General features: G+C 33.3%; 2 protein-coding genes and 1 long non-coding RNA gene across 4 annotated transcripts; 2 read left to right on the forward strand and 1 right to left on the reverse strand.

The window, feature by feature from the left end:
• Window positions 1-1819: 1819 nt before the first annotated feature.
• LOC133674261 (axial regulator YABBY 5-like) lies at window positions 1820-5896 on the forward strand. Of its 2 annotated transcripts, none has more exons than XM_062095290.1 (7): window positions 1820-2211; window positions 3340-3462; window positions 4105-4228; window positions 4428-4476; window positions 4617-4692; window positions 4847-4915; window positions 5628-5896. In XM_062095290.1, exons 1-7 carry the CDS (start codon window positions 2134-2136, stop codon window positions 5673-5675), a joined length of 567 nt encoding a protein of 188 aa, XP_061951274.1. In that variant the 5' UTR covers window positions 1820-2133; the 3' UTR covers window positions 5676-5896. The 2 variants fall into 2 exon arrangements, with proteins under 2 accessions (XP_061951274.1, XP_061951275.1); XM_062095291.1 differs by lacking the exon at window positions 1820-2211 and adding an exon at window positions 2260-3016.
• Window positions 5897-8926: 3030 nt separating this feature from the next.
• Window positions 8927-9721, forward strand: LOC133673915 (uncharacterized). Its single transcript, XR_009835094.1, has 2 exons — window positions 8927-9360; window positions 9443-9721. It is a non-coding gene; the product is annotated as an uncharacterized LOC133673915 (long non-coding RNA).
• Window positions 9722-12932: 3211 nt separating this feature from the next.
• Window positions 12933-17518, reverse strand: LOC133674465 (nuclear pore complex protein NUP1-like). The gene is made up of 7 exons (XM_062095573.1): window positions 17128-17518; window positions 16876-16940; window positions 16173-16336; window positions 15677-16019; window positions 14730-15041; window positions 14548-14625; window positions 12933-14085 (listed from the first exon to the last, which is right to left on the reverse strand). Exons 1-7 carry the CDS (start codon window positions 17405-17407, stop codon window positions 13060-13062), a joined length of 2268 nt encoding a protein of 755 aa, XP_061951557.1. The 5' UTR covers window positions 17408-17518; the 3' UTR covers window positions 12933-13059.
• Window positions 17519-17958: the final 440 nt, after the last annotated feature.

Genomic DNA, 17958 nt, shown 5'->3' on the forward strand with positions numbered 1-17958 from the left:
GTTTTTGAATTTGTTTTATTTTTCAATTTCATCCTTTATTTTTTTTCTTCTTTCATATTCGATGCTCTTTTTTTTTTTTTTTGCTTTGGTATGTTTTTTAATTTGAGAATTTTTTTTTCAATTCATCCTTAAACGTTAAATTGGTTGAGAATTGAACTTCTTAATTAAATTCAGGTCTATAATTTCACAGGTTATGAATTTAGAATATTAACTCTGATTTAAAACATTTATTGGGATCAATTATTATGGATTGAAATAGTAAATTATTGTTTTGTCATAAAAAAAAAGCTTTCACACTCAGCATCTTTCAATTATTGTGGGTTAACTATTTTTTAATTCATCACTTTTTACTTCTTTTATGCAAAGTTAAATTACTATAATATCTTTAAAAGCAAACAACACTTAACTCGAGTCTAGGGTGTTTTTTCTTTTAATTTCACTCTTGAAGCTTGACTTTAGGAGCTTCATTGTAATATTAGGGGTAATTTGGTCATTTAAAAAATTAAAAAAATTATTTTTTTATTTCATTCTTCGATGTTGGATTGGTTGGGAAAGACTTCATGATTGGTTTTTTTTTCCTGCTTTATATAAAGTTATCTTGGTCACGAACAAAAATTTATTTTAGGGTTGATGTTCAAAATTACAAGCATATATATTTTTTTGTATAATTAAGTAAAGATTATTTTAAAAAAAAATTTATTAAAATCAATTAAGTCCATTAATCGAATCACAGGGTGACTGAGGTCATTCAATATATTATTGTCTAAATACTTCAAGTTTTCTTTTTGGTGTTTTTTTATAAGTTAAGTCATATTTTTATTTATCATTTTGTTTTTGAACCTATAAAATCAATAAATTCACATCTTTTAACATGGTTTAATTAAAAACTTACACTAAACTAAATTAAAACAACGTAGAGAGATTTTAAAATTTACCTGGTTGCTCTCGTTTATTATGACATTTTTTTTTTTTTAACTTCTAACAAAATTTGATGGCGGAGAGCACAAGACAATTATCTCGAAATTAAAGACCTCATACTGAGCACAAATCAAATTTAGTTGACCTGTCCTGTTGTGCATTATCCAGAGCCTAAAAATTAAATAACTTATGCTGGACAAATTAAGTTAAAAATGTGCCCTTTTATTCTCTTGCTTCATGTCAAACTGTCAAAGAATCATTCAATTTAAAACATCTTAGTTTCAAGATGAACCCTATATATCACCTCTCTTATCCAGTTAAAAATACAATATTCTTGCTGAATAACAAATTCATGAGAATTTTAATTTTCAGGTTGGTCCTATCATGAGGTTTAAACCTTACTAGTCGAGAAGATGACATATATCCCTCATTAAGTACCTACACAAACTTTGCATCTCCCAAGAAGATGAAAAACAGATGAACCCTTTAGATCCCCGGCCTTCTTTCTCTACAGCAAGAGTACAGGACATTAAAGTAAAATATCCCAGCAGATAGATGACAGTTAATGTCTGCTGCGATCCATTGAAATATACACAAGATAACAAACACTTGTTTTTTAGTTAAAAAAAAATATTGAAGTCTAAATTTCGCCCCCCTCGTCCGCCGTGGTATAGCAGAATTGAAGAGGGTAAGGTCACATTCACTTGATCATGATAGCTATCGAAGGGGTATGGTAATGCTGCCAAAAACCATTCCCTTCCCAACCCAAAAACCCTAACTCTCTTATATTTTAACTTTCCCATTATTTTACTTGTTCTTTTTTCCCTTTCAAGCGAGGTCCTAGCATTTTCACCTAAATTTAGCACCACTAAAAACCTTACCCTTTTAATTTTCCTTCAATTTCATAGTTACATCTCTATGCGTCTCTCTCTCTCTCTCTCTCTCTCTCTCTTCTCCATGACTTTCTATATATATGGGCCATAGAGTTTTACTGTTGTGATACAATAGCCAGTATCAAAGCAAAGAAGTTGTGAGAGAGAATCATAAAAGCCTTTTGCTTTCTGCTTTGTGTTTCTTTGCAATTTGCAGGAGCTATAGCTTACCTTGTTCTCTTTTATCTTCTTCTTGTTTGTTCTCCTCCTCCTCCTTCTTGACCTAAGGACCAGCTTGTACTCTCTTGACTATCAACTAATTAATTTCCTTACAGAACTCATCATGTCAAGCTGCGTCGATGTGGTGCCTCATGAGCAGCTCTGCTACATCCATTGCAACTTTTGCAATATAGTTCTTGCGGTACTATATATCTGCATGATTTCTTCTTTAATGGGATCTGCTTTCTCTTTTCATCAGTTCTGATTTAGGCCACTTATCTATCTTTCTTTTTTTTTGCTTTGTTTTGTTTGGTTCTGTTTATTTTCTTGTGTGTGTGTGTGTGTGTCTACACAAGAAAGAAACATTTTAGGTCATGATAAAAGCTGGTCTGGGTGATCAGGCTCGTTCTCGTGCTAATTCTTTCTGTGAATTTTTCTTTCTGGTGTTTCTTGATTTTAATTTGATATAGTCAAGTCTCCATCGTTGGACATTTCTTTTTCTTCTTCTTTTGCAGTCAAAGAAGAGTCAGACCTGAAGGTCCTATAGTGCTGCAACAGACCAGAGAGAGAGAGAGAGAGAGAGAGAGAGAGAGGAGATTATTGGCTATATTTTGTGCTCTCTTCTTGAATAAAAGGCTTATCTAACGTCAAAATAAGCCATTTGCTGATAAACCTGATGAAGACAACTCCTTCACCACTTGATCACCCCCCCCCCCCCCCCCCCAATCTCCCTCTGTGGCCAGCCAGTAACCTTTCCTTGACTAAAATTACTGCACCACAAAAGTGCTGCACAATTCCAACCTTATTTTGTCATAGGGAAGCAAGAAAATGGAGATCTCATGGCCACCCTATCTTCTTTAAAACACCACCCAACAGGAGGGAAATGAAGAAATTAACCCCACTAAGCTCTACTTCTGATTCTAGTGCTTGCTTTCCGTACATCTTTCTCTTCTGTTTTTTTCAAGAATAATTTGCAAACCCTCAATTCTATGCAGAAGAACCCTATTGTAATTATATCCAGAACTTTTCTGCTTCGGTTTTTCCTTTGTTATCCTTGCACTCTTCATATTTCAAAGCTTGGATCGAGAAAGAATTAAAGGAATCCCTTTATTTCAGACAGTTTATTATTGTTTTCATTGTACCCTTAATTCTTGCTAATCTTTAAGCTTTGATGTATAATTGTCAATAATCAATGTCTGCTAACACAGAAAGCATGAAATTTGTTATATATAGTGACTACTAACTATACCATTCCATGGAGATTCCTTCCAAGAAAAAAGAACAAACATTCTAAGGAGATCAGTTGAGTACTAATGGTGTTGTGTTGCAGGTCAGTGTTCCATGCAGCAACTTGTTTGACATTGTCACCGTCCGATGTGGGCACTGCACCAATCTATGGTCTGTGAACATGGCAGCTGCCTTTCAGTCCCTGTCATGGCAAGATCATGTTCAGGTAACTATATTTTGTAGCTTATTTTTAGGGGGTTGCTACATATATCCTCTAAAATCTAGGGTTTCTGAGCCTTTTTCCTCCTTTTTAGGGAATCAAAAGAGTCATCAGGATCTGAATTTTAACATAGATCGATGGAGTCTTTCAAAGCATTTCTGATTTCTCTTTAGGACCAACTATTTTTAATAGTTCTGTAGATATACCCTAGCAGCCGCCATAACCCAACCTATTTTTCTTGCTTTTTGTGGCTACAATAGCTGAATTTGGCGGCCACCACAGCTGCATTAGGCTCTAGACTCTAGAGATCACTAGGTTTTTTTCTTTTTCTTAATATCACTAGGTTATATGCCAACTTTGATTTGATTACACATTCGTTGTTAGGGTTCGTGTCTCATTGCCATCTTTTTCTTACAGCCCTTTTTCCAAGGTCTGTCAATTTGGGTTTTCTGTGCTTTATTTTTCATGTGCAGAAAAAATAAATAGACAATTCTAACAGATCAAGTCACTTCAATTCCATCTCTGATGCAAACATCACTTCAACTCTTTCTTTTAATTATTTGATTAATTTCTTAATTACTCTTAGTAATTAAACACACTAAATGATAATATATTTTTTGTTCTTCATATTTTTCTTCTGGTGGGCAGGCATCAAACCACATATCACATGATTACAGAATTGAGATGGGTTCCTCCTCAAAATTCAACAACAAGATCTCAACGAGAACCCCAGCTACCAACATTGTCACTCAAGAAAGGGTTGTTAATCGCCGTAAGATCGATCTCCATTGATCTTGGATTGTCAATTAATTAATTCATGTTCATGTTCATATTCTCTTGTTACCATTTTTTATTTGCTATGATGCCAATCTTTACTTTCTAAATATAACCACACATGATATTTTATTTTAAATTTGTTTTTATTAGTCATGTTGTACAAAACTTCATGTGCTGTTATTTTCCATTTTCAGCTCCCGAGAAGAGGCAGCGAGTACCTTCTGCATATAATCAGTTCATAAAGTACTGTATTGTTCAGTCACTCTTGAATTTTCCTTATCTTTCCCGTGGTGACACACTTTTTTGAATGTTCTTATTTTATGTACAATATTTATTAAAAATAAAATTTGATCTATTCTTAAGAAAAAATATTTCTTTTGCAGAGAGGAGATTCAGAGGATCAAGGCCAATAATCCTGAGATCAGTCACAGAGAAGCTTTCAGTACTGCTGCCAAGAATGTAAGTGGACAAGAACATTTTCGACTATTAACAAAAAAAAAAGTGGACAAGAACATCATTGCAAAGCTGATCATATAACTTTTGCTCAGCTTCAAAAATATATTATATATTTTCTTTTGTGGGTATTAATTATTTGTGTATCTTGTTTGACTAGTGGGCACATTTCCCTCATATTCAATTTGGATTGATGTTGGAGACCAACAACCAAGCTAAGCTGGATGATGTAAGTACTTGACAACTTACCCTAGATTAAATGTAAATCACATTGTTAATTTTATCTCTCATTTCTTTTTATTCTTAGAAAATAAAATTGCTTAGTATTTTGAAAAAATCCTTCAAGAACCCATATTGTTTATATATATATATATATATATATATATATATATATATATATATATATATATATATTAATTGATTTTTTTAATTAACAATGCGTTTTGAAAACATGGAATCAGCTCCTTAATTTTGAATTTTGGAAGTTGTATTCTTAATGAAGCTCCATTTATCACAAAATGATGTGGGATTGGCGCATGAAATTAAACTTCTATAATCAACTAGGACTCGTGAAATTTTCTACATAAAATTACTCCAACCGATATGTAGGTATGCTAATATTTGATTTTGCGCTGTCGAGCTTGATGATTTTTGTTAATTAATTTGGTTTATTAGCAACTCTACCTTGATTCGAGCTTTCTAATTACCACTTAATTGTGCACTTTAACCCCATATCATAGAATCATTGTAACACCAGGAAGAACCTAATTTGCCGATTTCAGCAAATATCATATATATCTCTTAAATATATATATATATATATATATATATATATATGAGCACGTAATTATATCTCAAGATGTTGGGAATTTGATGGATTGCTGTTCTTGTTTATTTTTCACTATTGATTACTTAATTTTGTTCTCGTTCACTTTGTACAGGGAAGTGATAAACATCTAATGTCAAGGTCAGCACTACTGAACAACTGATCAATATGGTTTTGACATTTCAAGACCACCTTCAAGAAATTCCATGCTCTTTGAAGTACATCCTTGAATTCAATGTGTTGTAATCAAGGAGGATATGAGTCTATGTTTTCTACAATATTGTATTTGTCCCCGACTGTTTAGCAGATGTGATTGCTTACTTGACTTGATGTAAGTTATTTACATTCGTCATCTATATGAATATTGCTCCACCTTTGTGATGAGTGATGATGCGGTTTGCATTGTTTTGGATATATTTCTTTAAATTATTAACCTTATATAATTCATGTTTTAAGAGAATATAAATTTATTTTAAAATTATTTTAAAGATAGATTTATTTTTATGTTCTTATCTTCGTTGCTGCTACCAGACACAAGAACGGTTCTAGAGATTTTTTTAGTGGAAATGTCACCATGAATGCTATAATTAAAAAATTGAAAATGAAAAAAATTGAAGAAAGATGGCCAAATGTCTATTTTGTGAAAAGGAAATTTATTATAAAGAGCAGAAACAGACTAATATTTAATCTTAGTATGCTAAATATGGCTCCACGATATTCTAAACATTAAAAAGAAGAAGAAGAAAGGTGTACTAAGAGAATTATTTTATATTGAATAGATTTTATTTACCAAATCAAACTCTTCATCCTGCATAAATATTTGAATTATTAAAATCGGATTTGGATCAAGTTAAAAGTAACATAATCCGTCATGGTGGTTATGAAATCTAAATTATTAATTTTGAAATTAATTATTCATAATTTCATGAGAAAAGTAATTGATAAATTTAAAAAAATGTCAACCACACCCACGAACTTCTTCAAACACATATATCACTTCCAGGCGAGGACGTTTTCCCCCTCGAATCCTAATATCCATTTCATTATTCAAGGATTTGAGCATGAAATCTTACAGTGAAAATATAAGATCTTAATTGTTGGATCATCCTCTTAGAGAGAGAGCGTTTTTTTCAATTGGTTGCAGGGTTAAACACTAGAACAATAGTTTATAGCGACAAACTTTATGTTCCCGTCACTGTGCTCATGTTTGAAGACTTTTGGCAACAGAAGTTCTTAACTTCGTCACCAAATGTCACTTTGAAATTCCTGGCTAAATAATTTTTTTTTTTCATTTCGTCCTAGAAAATGGTAGATTCATGTATGGATAGGTATAAGTTTAATTTGGGATGATCATATATAGTACGTAGAAGATTATCCCTAGCTAACAGATTACAATCTATTTCTTTCCTACAAACAAGGATTTTGGCAGAAATCTCGACTGATCATAATCTGTCGTTACATGCTTTGCAGTAAGGTGAGCTCCTACTTAGCCATTTATCAATGTATATAAACTATTTCTTACTTGGATGAAAAGGATAGAACATGCTGTCACACTTAAGTGTCATTCTTCCAAACTAACCAAGTGTCATTAGGTTATCAGCAATTATAACAGTTAATGACTGATATTGTCAAGTTAATTGAAAAATTATAACTCAAAATTTAGCTAAAAAGATAATGACTTCACCATAAGTTCAAATGGTATGCAGAGATGGATGAACACCAACAGTTTCGTATCACAGTTATAAGTAGTTCCCTTTACTTGGGAGATGCTAAAAAAGAAAAAGAAAAAAGGTTACCATGGCTTTATATAACAATCCAGCTCTATTAATTTCTATACATGATAGAATTTGAGAATGAAATGTATGAAAAAAGCTGTTTTCTTTCTCTTTCAAAAGAAGAAATCTAAGAAAAGAGTTTGTGTGTCTACCACTCATCATAATCCATGACCTCTTTGAAAAGGAGGAAATTTCTGGACCACCATTTTGGCTCCTGCAATGGCATTCCATATATCTCCATGCCCACAGAATCCTCCATAAAAGCACTAAAGGTAGAGCAAACACTTTTGCAGTTGTTTCAACCTTTTATTTCATTGAACTCTTGACTAAAGTGCCTATATGGTCAAAGTTTTCTGTTTCTATCACAGGATTCTCTCGTGGAAATTTTAAAAAAAGAAAAGAAAAGAGAGGTCCGTGTATATATATACATCTTCAAACAAAAAAGAGAATGGATTTTGGAATTTAGATTTTATATTGTATAATATTGGAGAAAAGGAGAGAAATTTATATAATATTACTTTCTCATTTATTAATTAATTGCTATATGGTTGAAGATATGTTTAATTACCCAATGATTTTAGTGGGGTCTCATGAGTTATAAGAAAATGGAATAAAAATGTTAAGTACTTATTGGTATTTTCAATTGATTGGTAGTAACATTGGACGGGTTAGCGTTGATGTAGATAATTTTACAGTGGAGTAATTAAGTATGAATAGTTATTTCCTGTGTTTACTTTGAAGAGAGAGGAAAATAAATGATTAAAAAAAACCAAATTTGAGACCCCAAAAAATAATAAGAATATTTCTATATAAATTTAACCCTCCAACAATTCAATAGTCTTCCTTTTATTTTTTATTTTTTATTTTATTTTTTAATATTAGATTATTTAGAAATTAAATTTCATAATTTTTTTATTTTTTTATGGAATTATCCTGATCTCATGTATTTATTTTTTTCTCTTAATTTCAACTTTTAACATTAGATCTATTTGAAATGGAGCTTTATAATATTTTATTTTTTTATAAAATTATCTTGTTCTCATAACCTAGATCGCAAGTTTATATATTAGCCTAGGTTGACTTGGGTTTGTTTTTTGTCTTTTTTTTTAATTGATTTTTTTATTTTATCCTTTAACATTGGATTCATTAGAAATTGAAATTCATATTTTTTTTTATTTGCTTTTCATGGGATCATTCTGATCTCAAAACCTAGATTGTGGATTTGTAAAATTAACCCACTTGAGTAGTTTTTTCTATCTTTTTTCTAATTTAGTTTTTATTTTTAATTTTATCTTTTAACATTAGATTGATTAAAAATTATTATTTATAATTTATTTTAATTTGTTTTATATAGAGTAATCATGATTTCATAACTTGAGTTGTAGATTTATCAGATTAGCCCTGATCAATTTAATATGTTTCATTCTTAATATTTTAAAAAATATATTTCAAAGAGTAAAATGTAATCATACTAATATTTTTTAAAAAAATATCATTAGATATACTTTATATATTTTGAGTTTAAAATTAAAAAATATATATATTAAAAAAACACATTATCAATTTTCTTTTTATTTCTCTCTTTATCCCTTCTCTTCATTCAAAACCACAATTTGCAGTTAACCTTTTTCTCTTTGTAGGTGAATCAAAGAGAAGAAAGAAGAGCGTAGGAGGCCAAATCAGGAAGAACAAATCTGTAGAAAGAAGGGCTCTTCAGCTTGGGCTTATATACGTTCCACCTCATCTCTTTTTGCAGGTGATAAGGACAGGAGAGAGAAGAGGGGGAGGCGAGATCAGGAAAGGAAAAAAAAAAAAAAAGTAAAGATAGGGCTTTTCATCTGCCAAAAAAAAGAAGTTCACCTACCTCTCTTTCCACCCGATGATGGAGAGGCGGTTGATCAACCTTGATTTCATTCATAGGCTGAACTCAATATTTCTAATTTGTTTATGTATATCCCAGCATCATCTGATTTAAGAAGTCTCAGATTGTGGTGGAGGGGGACTGTTTTTTTAATTGGAGTTTTGGAATTGGAGACAAAAAAATATGTAGCAAGATCAAAGAAGAAGAAAAAGGTTAGATTAACACTATTTTTGAATTTATTTTGGAAGTGGATCTTAACAATCTGATTCAGAATCTTATCCGTTTGTTTTCCAGGAATCTTTCGCCCCTTCCAGTCCCTAAGTGTGATGGCAAAGGAAACCAAATATAACTTGCTCTGGAATTTGACAGAACTTATGCAAGCTAGCACATTTTGCTCCATTAAACTCTGTTTTTTTTTTCTTGCCTTAATTTTCACTGCCAAGAATAGTTCCCCCATTGCCATTATATTTTAGTTCTCTGATTACACCTTTTCGTTATCATCTTCCTACAAGATTGCTCTGCTATGTTTTAGTTCGTTGGCTTTATGCCTTCCAATTCCTACTTTGAGAGGCACCCTTTATCTTCTTCCCCTACTATAATTTAATGTCTTAAAATGCTCAAACGCGCTATCTTTATCTCCATGTATCCATGTCCCTGCTTTTTTCCTTGAACTCGTAAACTTCTCAAGTGGACTGGGGAACGAAAGCATCTCATTTAAAGTTAATAAATGAAATAGTTGACAGATGGGGACGCAGCATAGCGCGAGAAAGTCAGCACCAGTGGTGAAACTAAGCAGGGATAAATAAAAAGAAAGATGGGAGAAGGAAGAGATGTGATAAGAAGAAAGGATATTAATGATTGATTCTCATCGGGATCATCAAGTGGATTGTAGTAGATTACAAGCTGGCACATATAGTGTTGTTGTTGTTTTGTGGCACCTAATTTATTTTACAGAAAAGAGAGACAAAATACAAAATAGTACAGTAATAGGAGTGCATGGTGGCTTTAAGCTACTACACAGCACACAGCTGCTGCTGCTGCTGCTGCTCTGAAATCTGCAACCCCATTTCTGACATTAGAATCTGAAACGTCAAATTCATGTCTGCGGAACGCATTAATATCATTTCAATGTCATCCACGCACGCACAGACACCCACAGGCCACAGTGACACATCCCCCTTCCCTCCCGCACCCACCCACCTCTCACCCTGTTTCTTTCTTTGGGTTTCATTTGGACTTTTTGCTCTCCTTGTATCTTGCTGTCTTCTAGTGGTCATGTATTCAGTTTCGTTTCCACTGTTCCTGTTCCTATTCCCATATACCTTAATAATTGCGGCATCTTATGCATTCATCATTGCTTCTTCTTCTTTTTCTTTTTCTTTTTTACTGTGGTTGGAGGCCTTTGCGACCAAAGTTATAAGAACCACTCTGGTGTTGAGCCGGTTTAAAGCTGGAGTTACGGGTTAGTAGAATAAGGTAGTGATTGGCAAGGTTGTTAAAAATATATTTTTAACACGGTATGGAAAATACAAAGTAAACTTGGATTGTAAAAACGTACTGTAAAATCGTGAAATTGTAAAAAGTTATTTTTGTATTTTAAAAATGTTTTTTTAAAAAACTATAGATTATTTTATTTTTTTTCTTCAAATTATTTTTATATGATTTTAGATTATTTTAATATATTAATATCAAAAATAAATTTTAAAAACTATTATTTATACCTAAAATTAAGCCCGTAAACATCATTTAAATTGATTCATGAAAGAACTTGATTAATTAATTATTATAATATAAAAATAATACGAATCATTCTGTGTAAAATTATAATGAATGATGCTTTTTAAAATAATTTTTTATTTAAAAATATATTTAAATATTTTTTATATATTAGTATATTAAAATTATATAAAAATATTCTTTGATGTTAAAAACATTTTAAAAAAATCTAGAAACACAAGCAAAAACTATGTCAATTGCCAAATAGCCATTAATATGAGTGATTCTTAAAACTTTACTTGGCCACATCATGCTATAAATATAGTCTTTAAAGCTTTATTTGACCACATCATGCTATAAGTATAGTCTTTAGACTCTTCACAACTTTAAGTATAGTCTCTACAGCTTTACTTGGCCACATCATGCTATAAGTATAGTCTTTAAGGTATAAGCCAAAGTCATGCTGATGTGAGTTGGAGGGCTAGAGCCTGAAGTATATAATTCTTAATGAAATTGTAAAAACGGTTCTAAAATTACAATTTTATGTGATTTCATTTGATTTTACTGATTTTAACCCGATTTCAACCATTTTTTAGTTTTTAAAACGATTTGGCACGTTAAGTATATATTGACTCGTAAAATTATACGATTTTACAAGTCAACTCGTGACTTTAACAACCTTAGTGTTTGGTATTGTGATAGGTTATTTTTTTAAAGTGTTTTTGGTTTAAAAAATATATCAAAATAATATTTATTTATTTTTTACAATTTATTTTTGAAGTCAGTATATCAAAATGATGTAAAAACATTAAAAAAATAATTTTTTAAAAAATAATTAGATTTTTGTTAAACACGCAACCAGCCACATTACCAAATAAATTCTAAACTTGTGGATAGATAGAATAACCTAACTCTATTTCAAAACAATGTAATTTTTTAAAAAATGTTTTTTGTCCATAACATAAGAAAACATAAAAATCTTTTTAAAAATAAAAATTTAAAAATCATAAGTTAATTTTTACTTGAGTTTTTCTAGATCAATGGAGTTTAACTGAATCAATTTTTTTAAATGAGTTTTAAAAAAAAACTCGACCCAAATCAGATTTTGAATAGCTATAACCATGGTTGAAACCCAAAATCCACATATCAAAAGATCTAATTCCGTGCCTTTATAAACAACTTGTGGAATTTTGCAGTCCCAGAACTTCTATTTTTTTATCAAATTGACAACCACTTGGTAACTTTGGACTCATTTTTATGCATCTAAATTGAGGTCTCAATTTGCGGCAAAGGGTTGAGGATGCATTTGGAGCCATTAGAACCCCATATGCACCAAACACCACCACTTGCGTTTAGTGTTTTAAATTATTATTAATTATTTTTTTTTCATGTAGAGCCCATTGTGAACTTGACACATAAAAGGGCAAAACATAGAAGCTCTGGTTTGGACCTAAATTGTATCTGTTGTGTGGTCAAAAATCAAACCATCTACAACAGCAATGGATTACTCGTAGAATTTTACTTTTCACAATTAAACTTGAGACTTGAACCCTAATGGTTTAAAGGGAAAAAAATCAAGAAGAAGAAGATGCACACACTTTCCAGAGCTAAATTAGATCGCAATCTAAGGTAGCAAGGACAACAAGAGGGAAGAAAATGAAATTAAACCAGGAAAAGAAGAGGAAAAGGTGGGGCATCATGAAATTGAATGGTTGTTAAGATGGAACCCACAGGGACAGGGTGAATAATAATAATTGTAAGCTAGCTGATAGGGTACAAGTTCTTCCTGCAATGAAAATGGGAGCAACATGTGATTCCCACGGCATCATGTTCTAATGTTGAAAACCAAAGCCTTTCTGTACACAAATTCTTCAATTGTGTGATAAGAATTTATGCCACTTACTGTTTAAATCATCAAGTTTCATCCACAACAAGGAACAGCTGGGGGCCAGTAAGGACCCCCTCTTGTCTGCCCCAAAGCAAACTCACCAGCAGGTATTTGGGCCTAAACAGATTCGACATGGGCCCTGGCCCAATCATCGGGCTTAGGGCTATGATGATTCAGAAATGAGAAGAACTACATGAGTTCTGTCAATAACTAATAATTCAATGCAGTTAATTTGGCAAATGTTGGAAAAGGATGAATACCTAAAAATACCAGGGAAAAAAAAAACATAAAAATGTCATTGTTTTCTTTAATAGCAGATGGCATCTTTGCCTATAGAACTGAAAGATAACCTAGTTGTCTTCTCTGATCCAAACTTGAACTTCAGATCGGAAGATGCATTGTCTGGTATTGAGGCGTTGCTTGTTGAAGGGAAAGAAAAAACAAGGGCAGGATCAGACTTCTTAGAGCCAAAACTATATGAAGGAATTGAGGATGCGTCTTTAGGTGGAGACGGAACGGTGGCTGAGGTTGATGGCATGATGGTTGGTGTTGGAGGCTCAGAGTTTACACCCGAAGATGCAGAGACAGGGAAAGTAAATCCGGAAGTTGTCTTATCAGAAGATAATGCCCATCTTTGATCAGGCTTGCCAACGGTAATAGAAGGCAAAACTGGTTTATTCCCTGAAGAGTGAGTGGGAGGCTTCTTCTGAAAACTTGGAAACTCCGAGGAAGCGGCATTTGGCACAGCCTTCATGTCTGAAGCTGAAGTATTATTTTTTGCAGCAGTGTCAGCTTGAACAGTAACTTCCCGAGGAGCAAACTTAAAAAGAAGATTCCCTCTATCTTCAGTCGCCTGAGCTGAATTTGTTTTGTCAGCTTGATCTGGTTTTCTCAAAGAGTCGGGGCCATTGGCCAAGCTATCATTGTTGTTTGAGGAGAGGGATTTCTTCCAGGAGGTGGCTAGCCTCAACTCAGCAGATTTCTCTTTAGGAGTTGGCAAATTTCTCTCCAAGTGTTCTAATATTTTCTGAGCCATCTGCCTGGAATGTGGAGGAACGGATGGAACACTGACTTTGGAGCTTTGTGGCTCACTATCTGCTACCAGAAATTTTGAGGGGCTACTTGTTCCTCCTTTTTCTGTACTCTTCTTTACACCTGAAAATAATCCTTCAAAGGCATTGAAGTTTTCCACCTGAGGACTGTTTAAAGTTGAATGATAACTAGCAGACCCTCTAGAAGGAGTTTCTGCAACAGCTTTATGCCGTATCCTAGTCCTACGAATGGGTCCAACAGAATCATGTACATCATCCACTGAATTGCCCCTTGAATTCACCTACAAGCTCAAAGGCTGAAATTAAGAACAATACTTGAAAGTTTATTGATAATGACAATAGTTGTACCAAGACAACAGCAACATAGAATCACAGACAAAAGGAAATTTCTATGACAGGACAAAAAGACTTCACCTTAGGCCAAGAAATTAGTTCATTTTCATGCAGCCAATGCATCTAAAATTCCACTGGAGTGTCAAGTCTCAACCAAAACTAGAATCACGATAACATATCACACAATTATGCCATATATTTTTTTTATTTTTTTGTCCAAGAAACAAAAGAACATGATAATCACTTCCACAAGACAGAAAAACACGATGACTATGAATATGGAAAAATTACCTGTCCATAAATTTAAAATTTTCTTGTCCAGGGTAACAGAACAACATGATGGCATCCCATTGAAATAAATTACATAGACAAGACATAAAAACACAATGACTCCAGACAAAGAAAGTTACCTGTCCATATACAGGAGTTTGAGGCTGCTGAAAGGGAGATGACGTCATATTCAAAGGCCTATCATGATCACCTTGTAACTGAAGCAACCGATAAATGTGTAGAAGAGAAAAGAGTCATCTCACATGTGATGAAACACATCCAAAAAAGCACCATTGGCATAAGAAAACTTGATTCCACATACCTGGGACTTAGACTTTGAATAAAAAGTTCTAGAATAAGGAGTTCGGGGAAAATTGTGAAGCCCGAATCTCCCTCTTTGACTTTGTGGAGTCATAAAACCACGCTGATCCTGTACCATGGCACCTGGCCAGCATGTGGAGGGCTTAGGTGAAGGAGATGGCAAAAGTGGCTTTGATCCAAGCAGGTTGCCAATCACTAATGCCCCTCGATCTTTTGAAACTAAACTCTTAGAGCCAAAGCCTACTTCTGATGCTCGGTTTTCCATATAAGCCCTTGCAATATCAATTGGTGAGGCTCCAACATCATCTGGTAGCTGTGAGATTACACACAACTATCAGGCTATCCATGGATATGAGAAAATGAAAACAGAGTATGCATCCAATTTTGTGCACTTCACTTGTGCATTTGCAAAAGTAAACCATTCCTAGCAATTATAAAAAAAAAAAGAAATTATAGAGGTATATGTGTCTGTATGTTGTATATGACTAGAACTTAGATTCCTGTCTTTTCTTGTTTCCCAATTTCCTCTCAAGCCTTTCCAGAAAAAAACTCTTTTCCTTGGAGGATGCAAGTAGACAGCCATGCCATTAACAAAAACACTGTCAAGCACTGATGTCCTAATTGTAACTTAATTCCTAAAGTCATAATCTGGTTAAGTTTACTTTAAGCCTTAATTCCAATGGTGTGCTGAAAAAATAGCTCATATGAGTGTGTGCCTGCATGCAGATGTATATTCAGATTAAATTCCAAACACAAATGTATAAGCAATCTCAAGAATGATCTTTTGCATGTATCTTCCCTGATATGAAAATCCAGTGCTTGATGCATGAGAAAGTACATGAATTTAGAGAAGTATGCGCCTTGAACATCTAATATACATTGTATCGTATTTATAAACACATGCTGCATTGAAAATGCACATTGATTGCAATAATTTATTCCACTCACAGTTGACTTGACAAGAGGGGTTGAGTTTCCCCAAATAGCTGTATTCAAATCTTCATGCTTTTCTTCGGTTGACTTTGTTGAACTTTCAAAGGGGATTGCAAGGCCTCCAACAACTCCAGGAATCACGCTTGAGTATCTCTTTTCTTGAATTTTTGAAGTTCCCCAAATAGTTGTGTTAATATCCTCTCGCTTTTCTTCAGTTGACTTTCTTGAACATTCAATGGCAGCAGCAGGCCTTCCAACATCTCTAGCAGTCATGCTTGAGTGTTCCTTTTCTTGCTCAACATTCGGAAGATTAGCAGCTCTTGAATGAAGTATCTCCATCAAACGATTAATTTCATCCCTGCATAGTGATGGAGAGAACTATAAATTTTTCATATTTAGATCATCACAACCAGGCTCCATGTCAGTTCAATGGCAATGGTGGAACAAAAGTGGTATGAAAAGCCCATGTTTCTTTAAGATTATATTTACACATGTAATCAATTATCATTACCTAGAAAACTTTTGGTCCTTCACTACTTGTTCAATTTCAGAAAGCCCATTATGACCAGAAATGCCAAGTTTTTGATGTTCATGGCCCTCAAAGTCAGAACCACTCTTGGATATTTCTGCAGCTCTGCTAGTACCAGCTACATCAGTTGATCTGGGTGCTGCTTGCTGCCAGAAATAATTCCCAATGGTGAGACTATTTTATTCACAGAAATGCCAGAAGTTAAAAAGCCTGAAGAACCCACAAAAGGGGGGGGGGGAAGAAACGGAAATGCGGGTTTACTTTTTACAATCAATTTGCATCAAGAATACCAGGTGTTTTTCTGCACCTTCAAAATAAGTAACGACTCATATAGCAAAATAAATTAAACAAATTCAACATGAATACACTAAAACATAAATGATCCAAAAGTTGCAATAGAAAAGGGGAAAAAAACACTACCTCTATTGTTAGTATTCATCAAAAACCATTCATCATACCAGGCATTACTCCTTACAAAACCATCAGCTAACCCGAAACGAAAAGTAATTGTTCCAACAAAAGAAAGTTGCAGCAAGTATGTCATCCAAATATTTCGAACTAGACTCAAAATTGGGAACAAGTCAAACAACACACGTCATTCATTTCAAGGCCAACATTCCTCAATTCAACCTATCTAATTGAAAGTTTGAATGTTTTTCCACAAAGATATAAAGTTTTGCCTTACATTAACAGTGAGATTGGCATCATCACCACTAGCATTCTGCTCCTCCACCTCCTCATGTGATTTCACTATAAATAAATTAAAAAACATATAACTAATCAAATTAAAAATAAAAACGTATAAATAAATAAATAATCGCAAATCGGCAGCTTCAAAAAATATTTAAAAAAAAAACATCATCATTCAAAATACTTAATACAAAACCCTAAATAATCAAAATTAATCACAAAGAAAACAGAGACTATCAAAACTGACCGTCATCTTCTTCCCGATTAGCATCGTCATCCACAGACTCCGATTTGGAGAAGAAAGAGGGGAAAATCAAGTTCGCACCGCCAGAAATCAACTTGTAAGCCGGATCCACCAGCTTCGACAACCACCGACGCCGTTGCGCTTGGTTATCCTGCGGCCGAGCATACGGTGTTGCCAGTGGCCTTCGCGACGGCGGTTTCCTCAATTTACCCCCGGCTCCTCGAACTTCCACTATCGATTTTCGTCCCAACGACATCGTTTCGCCGTCGTTTGTGCTTCCCATTTGATTTCTTACTTCTCTGACAGTGTCAGCCGTAGTGGAAGTAGAAATTTACCAGGTCCAGAGCGAGAGAAAGAGAGCAAGGAGGAGGAAAGGCCGCGCCTTGTTTTTTTACTGTGTCTTGTTTTTGTTATCGTTTTTAGGGGGGGAAACTACATTAGAGTCCTTCAATTATTATATATATTTCAACTTCGTATTAATGAAAGTTTCGATTTCACCATTCATGGATTGTATAATTGATATTCGAAAAATGTATATTTTTAGGGTTTTGGCTGGTGGGATTGAGTATAATACTATATTTCTTACCTTAACTTCCATAGTTTATTTTTTTCTCATGTTAATTAAATATTCAAGATGTTTTTACTTGGTTTAAATATTTAATATAAATTCCTTTTAATTTTTTTATTTTTTCTCCCTTTTTATTTTGTAAACTATCATGTGAAAATATCTCATAATAAATATATTTATATAAAGAAGGAAAAAACCAAAAATCAAGTCAAATAAGACTTGGTTAATCATTTTAACTATAAGAGGGTTACATTGAAAGTTTTGTA

This window comes from Populus nigra, chromosome 15 (genome assembly GCF_951802175.1).
Source record: "Populus nigra chromosome 15, ddPopNigr1.1, whole genome shotgun sequence".
NCBI lineage: Eukaryota > Viridiplantae > Streptophyta > Magnoliopsida > Malpighiales > Salicaceae > Populus > Populus nigra.

Excerpts from the sequence above, each read along its gene's own strand:
- LOC133674465 (XM_062095573.1), bottom strand. The coding sequence starts at position 17,407 with ATGGGAAGCACAAACGACGGCGAAACGATGTCGTTGGGACGAAAATCG. Across the intron at positions 15,042-15,676 it reads CCCCTCTTGTCAAGTCAACT|CTACCAGATGATGTTGGAGC; the intron begins GTGAGTGGAATA and ends GTAATCTCACAG. Across the intron at positions 14,626-14,729 it reads ATTCAAAGTCTAAGTCCCAG|TTACAAGGTGATCATGATAG; the intron begins GTATGTGGAATC and ends CGGTTGCTTCAG.
- LOC133674261 (XM_062095290.1), top strand. The coding sequence starts at position 2,134 with ATGTCAAGCTGCGTCGATGTGGTGCCTCATGAGCAGCTCTGCTACATC. Across the intron at positions 3,463-4,104 it reads CATGGCAAGATCATGTTCAG|GCATCAAACCACATATCACA; the intron begins GTAACTATATTT and ends TCTGGTGGGCAG. Across the intron at positions 4,477-4,616 it reads GCATATAATCAGTTCATAAA|AGAGGAGATTCAGAGGATCA; the intron begins GTACTGTATTGT and ends TTTCTTTTGCAG.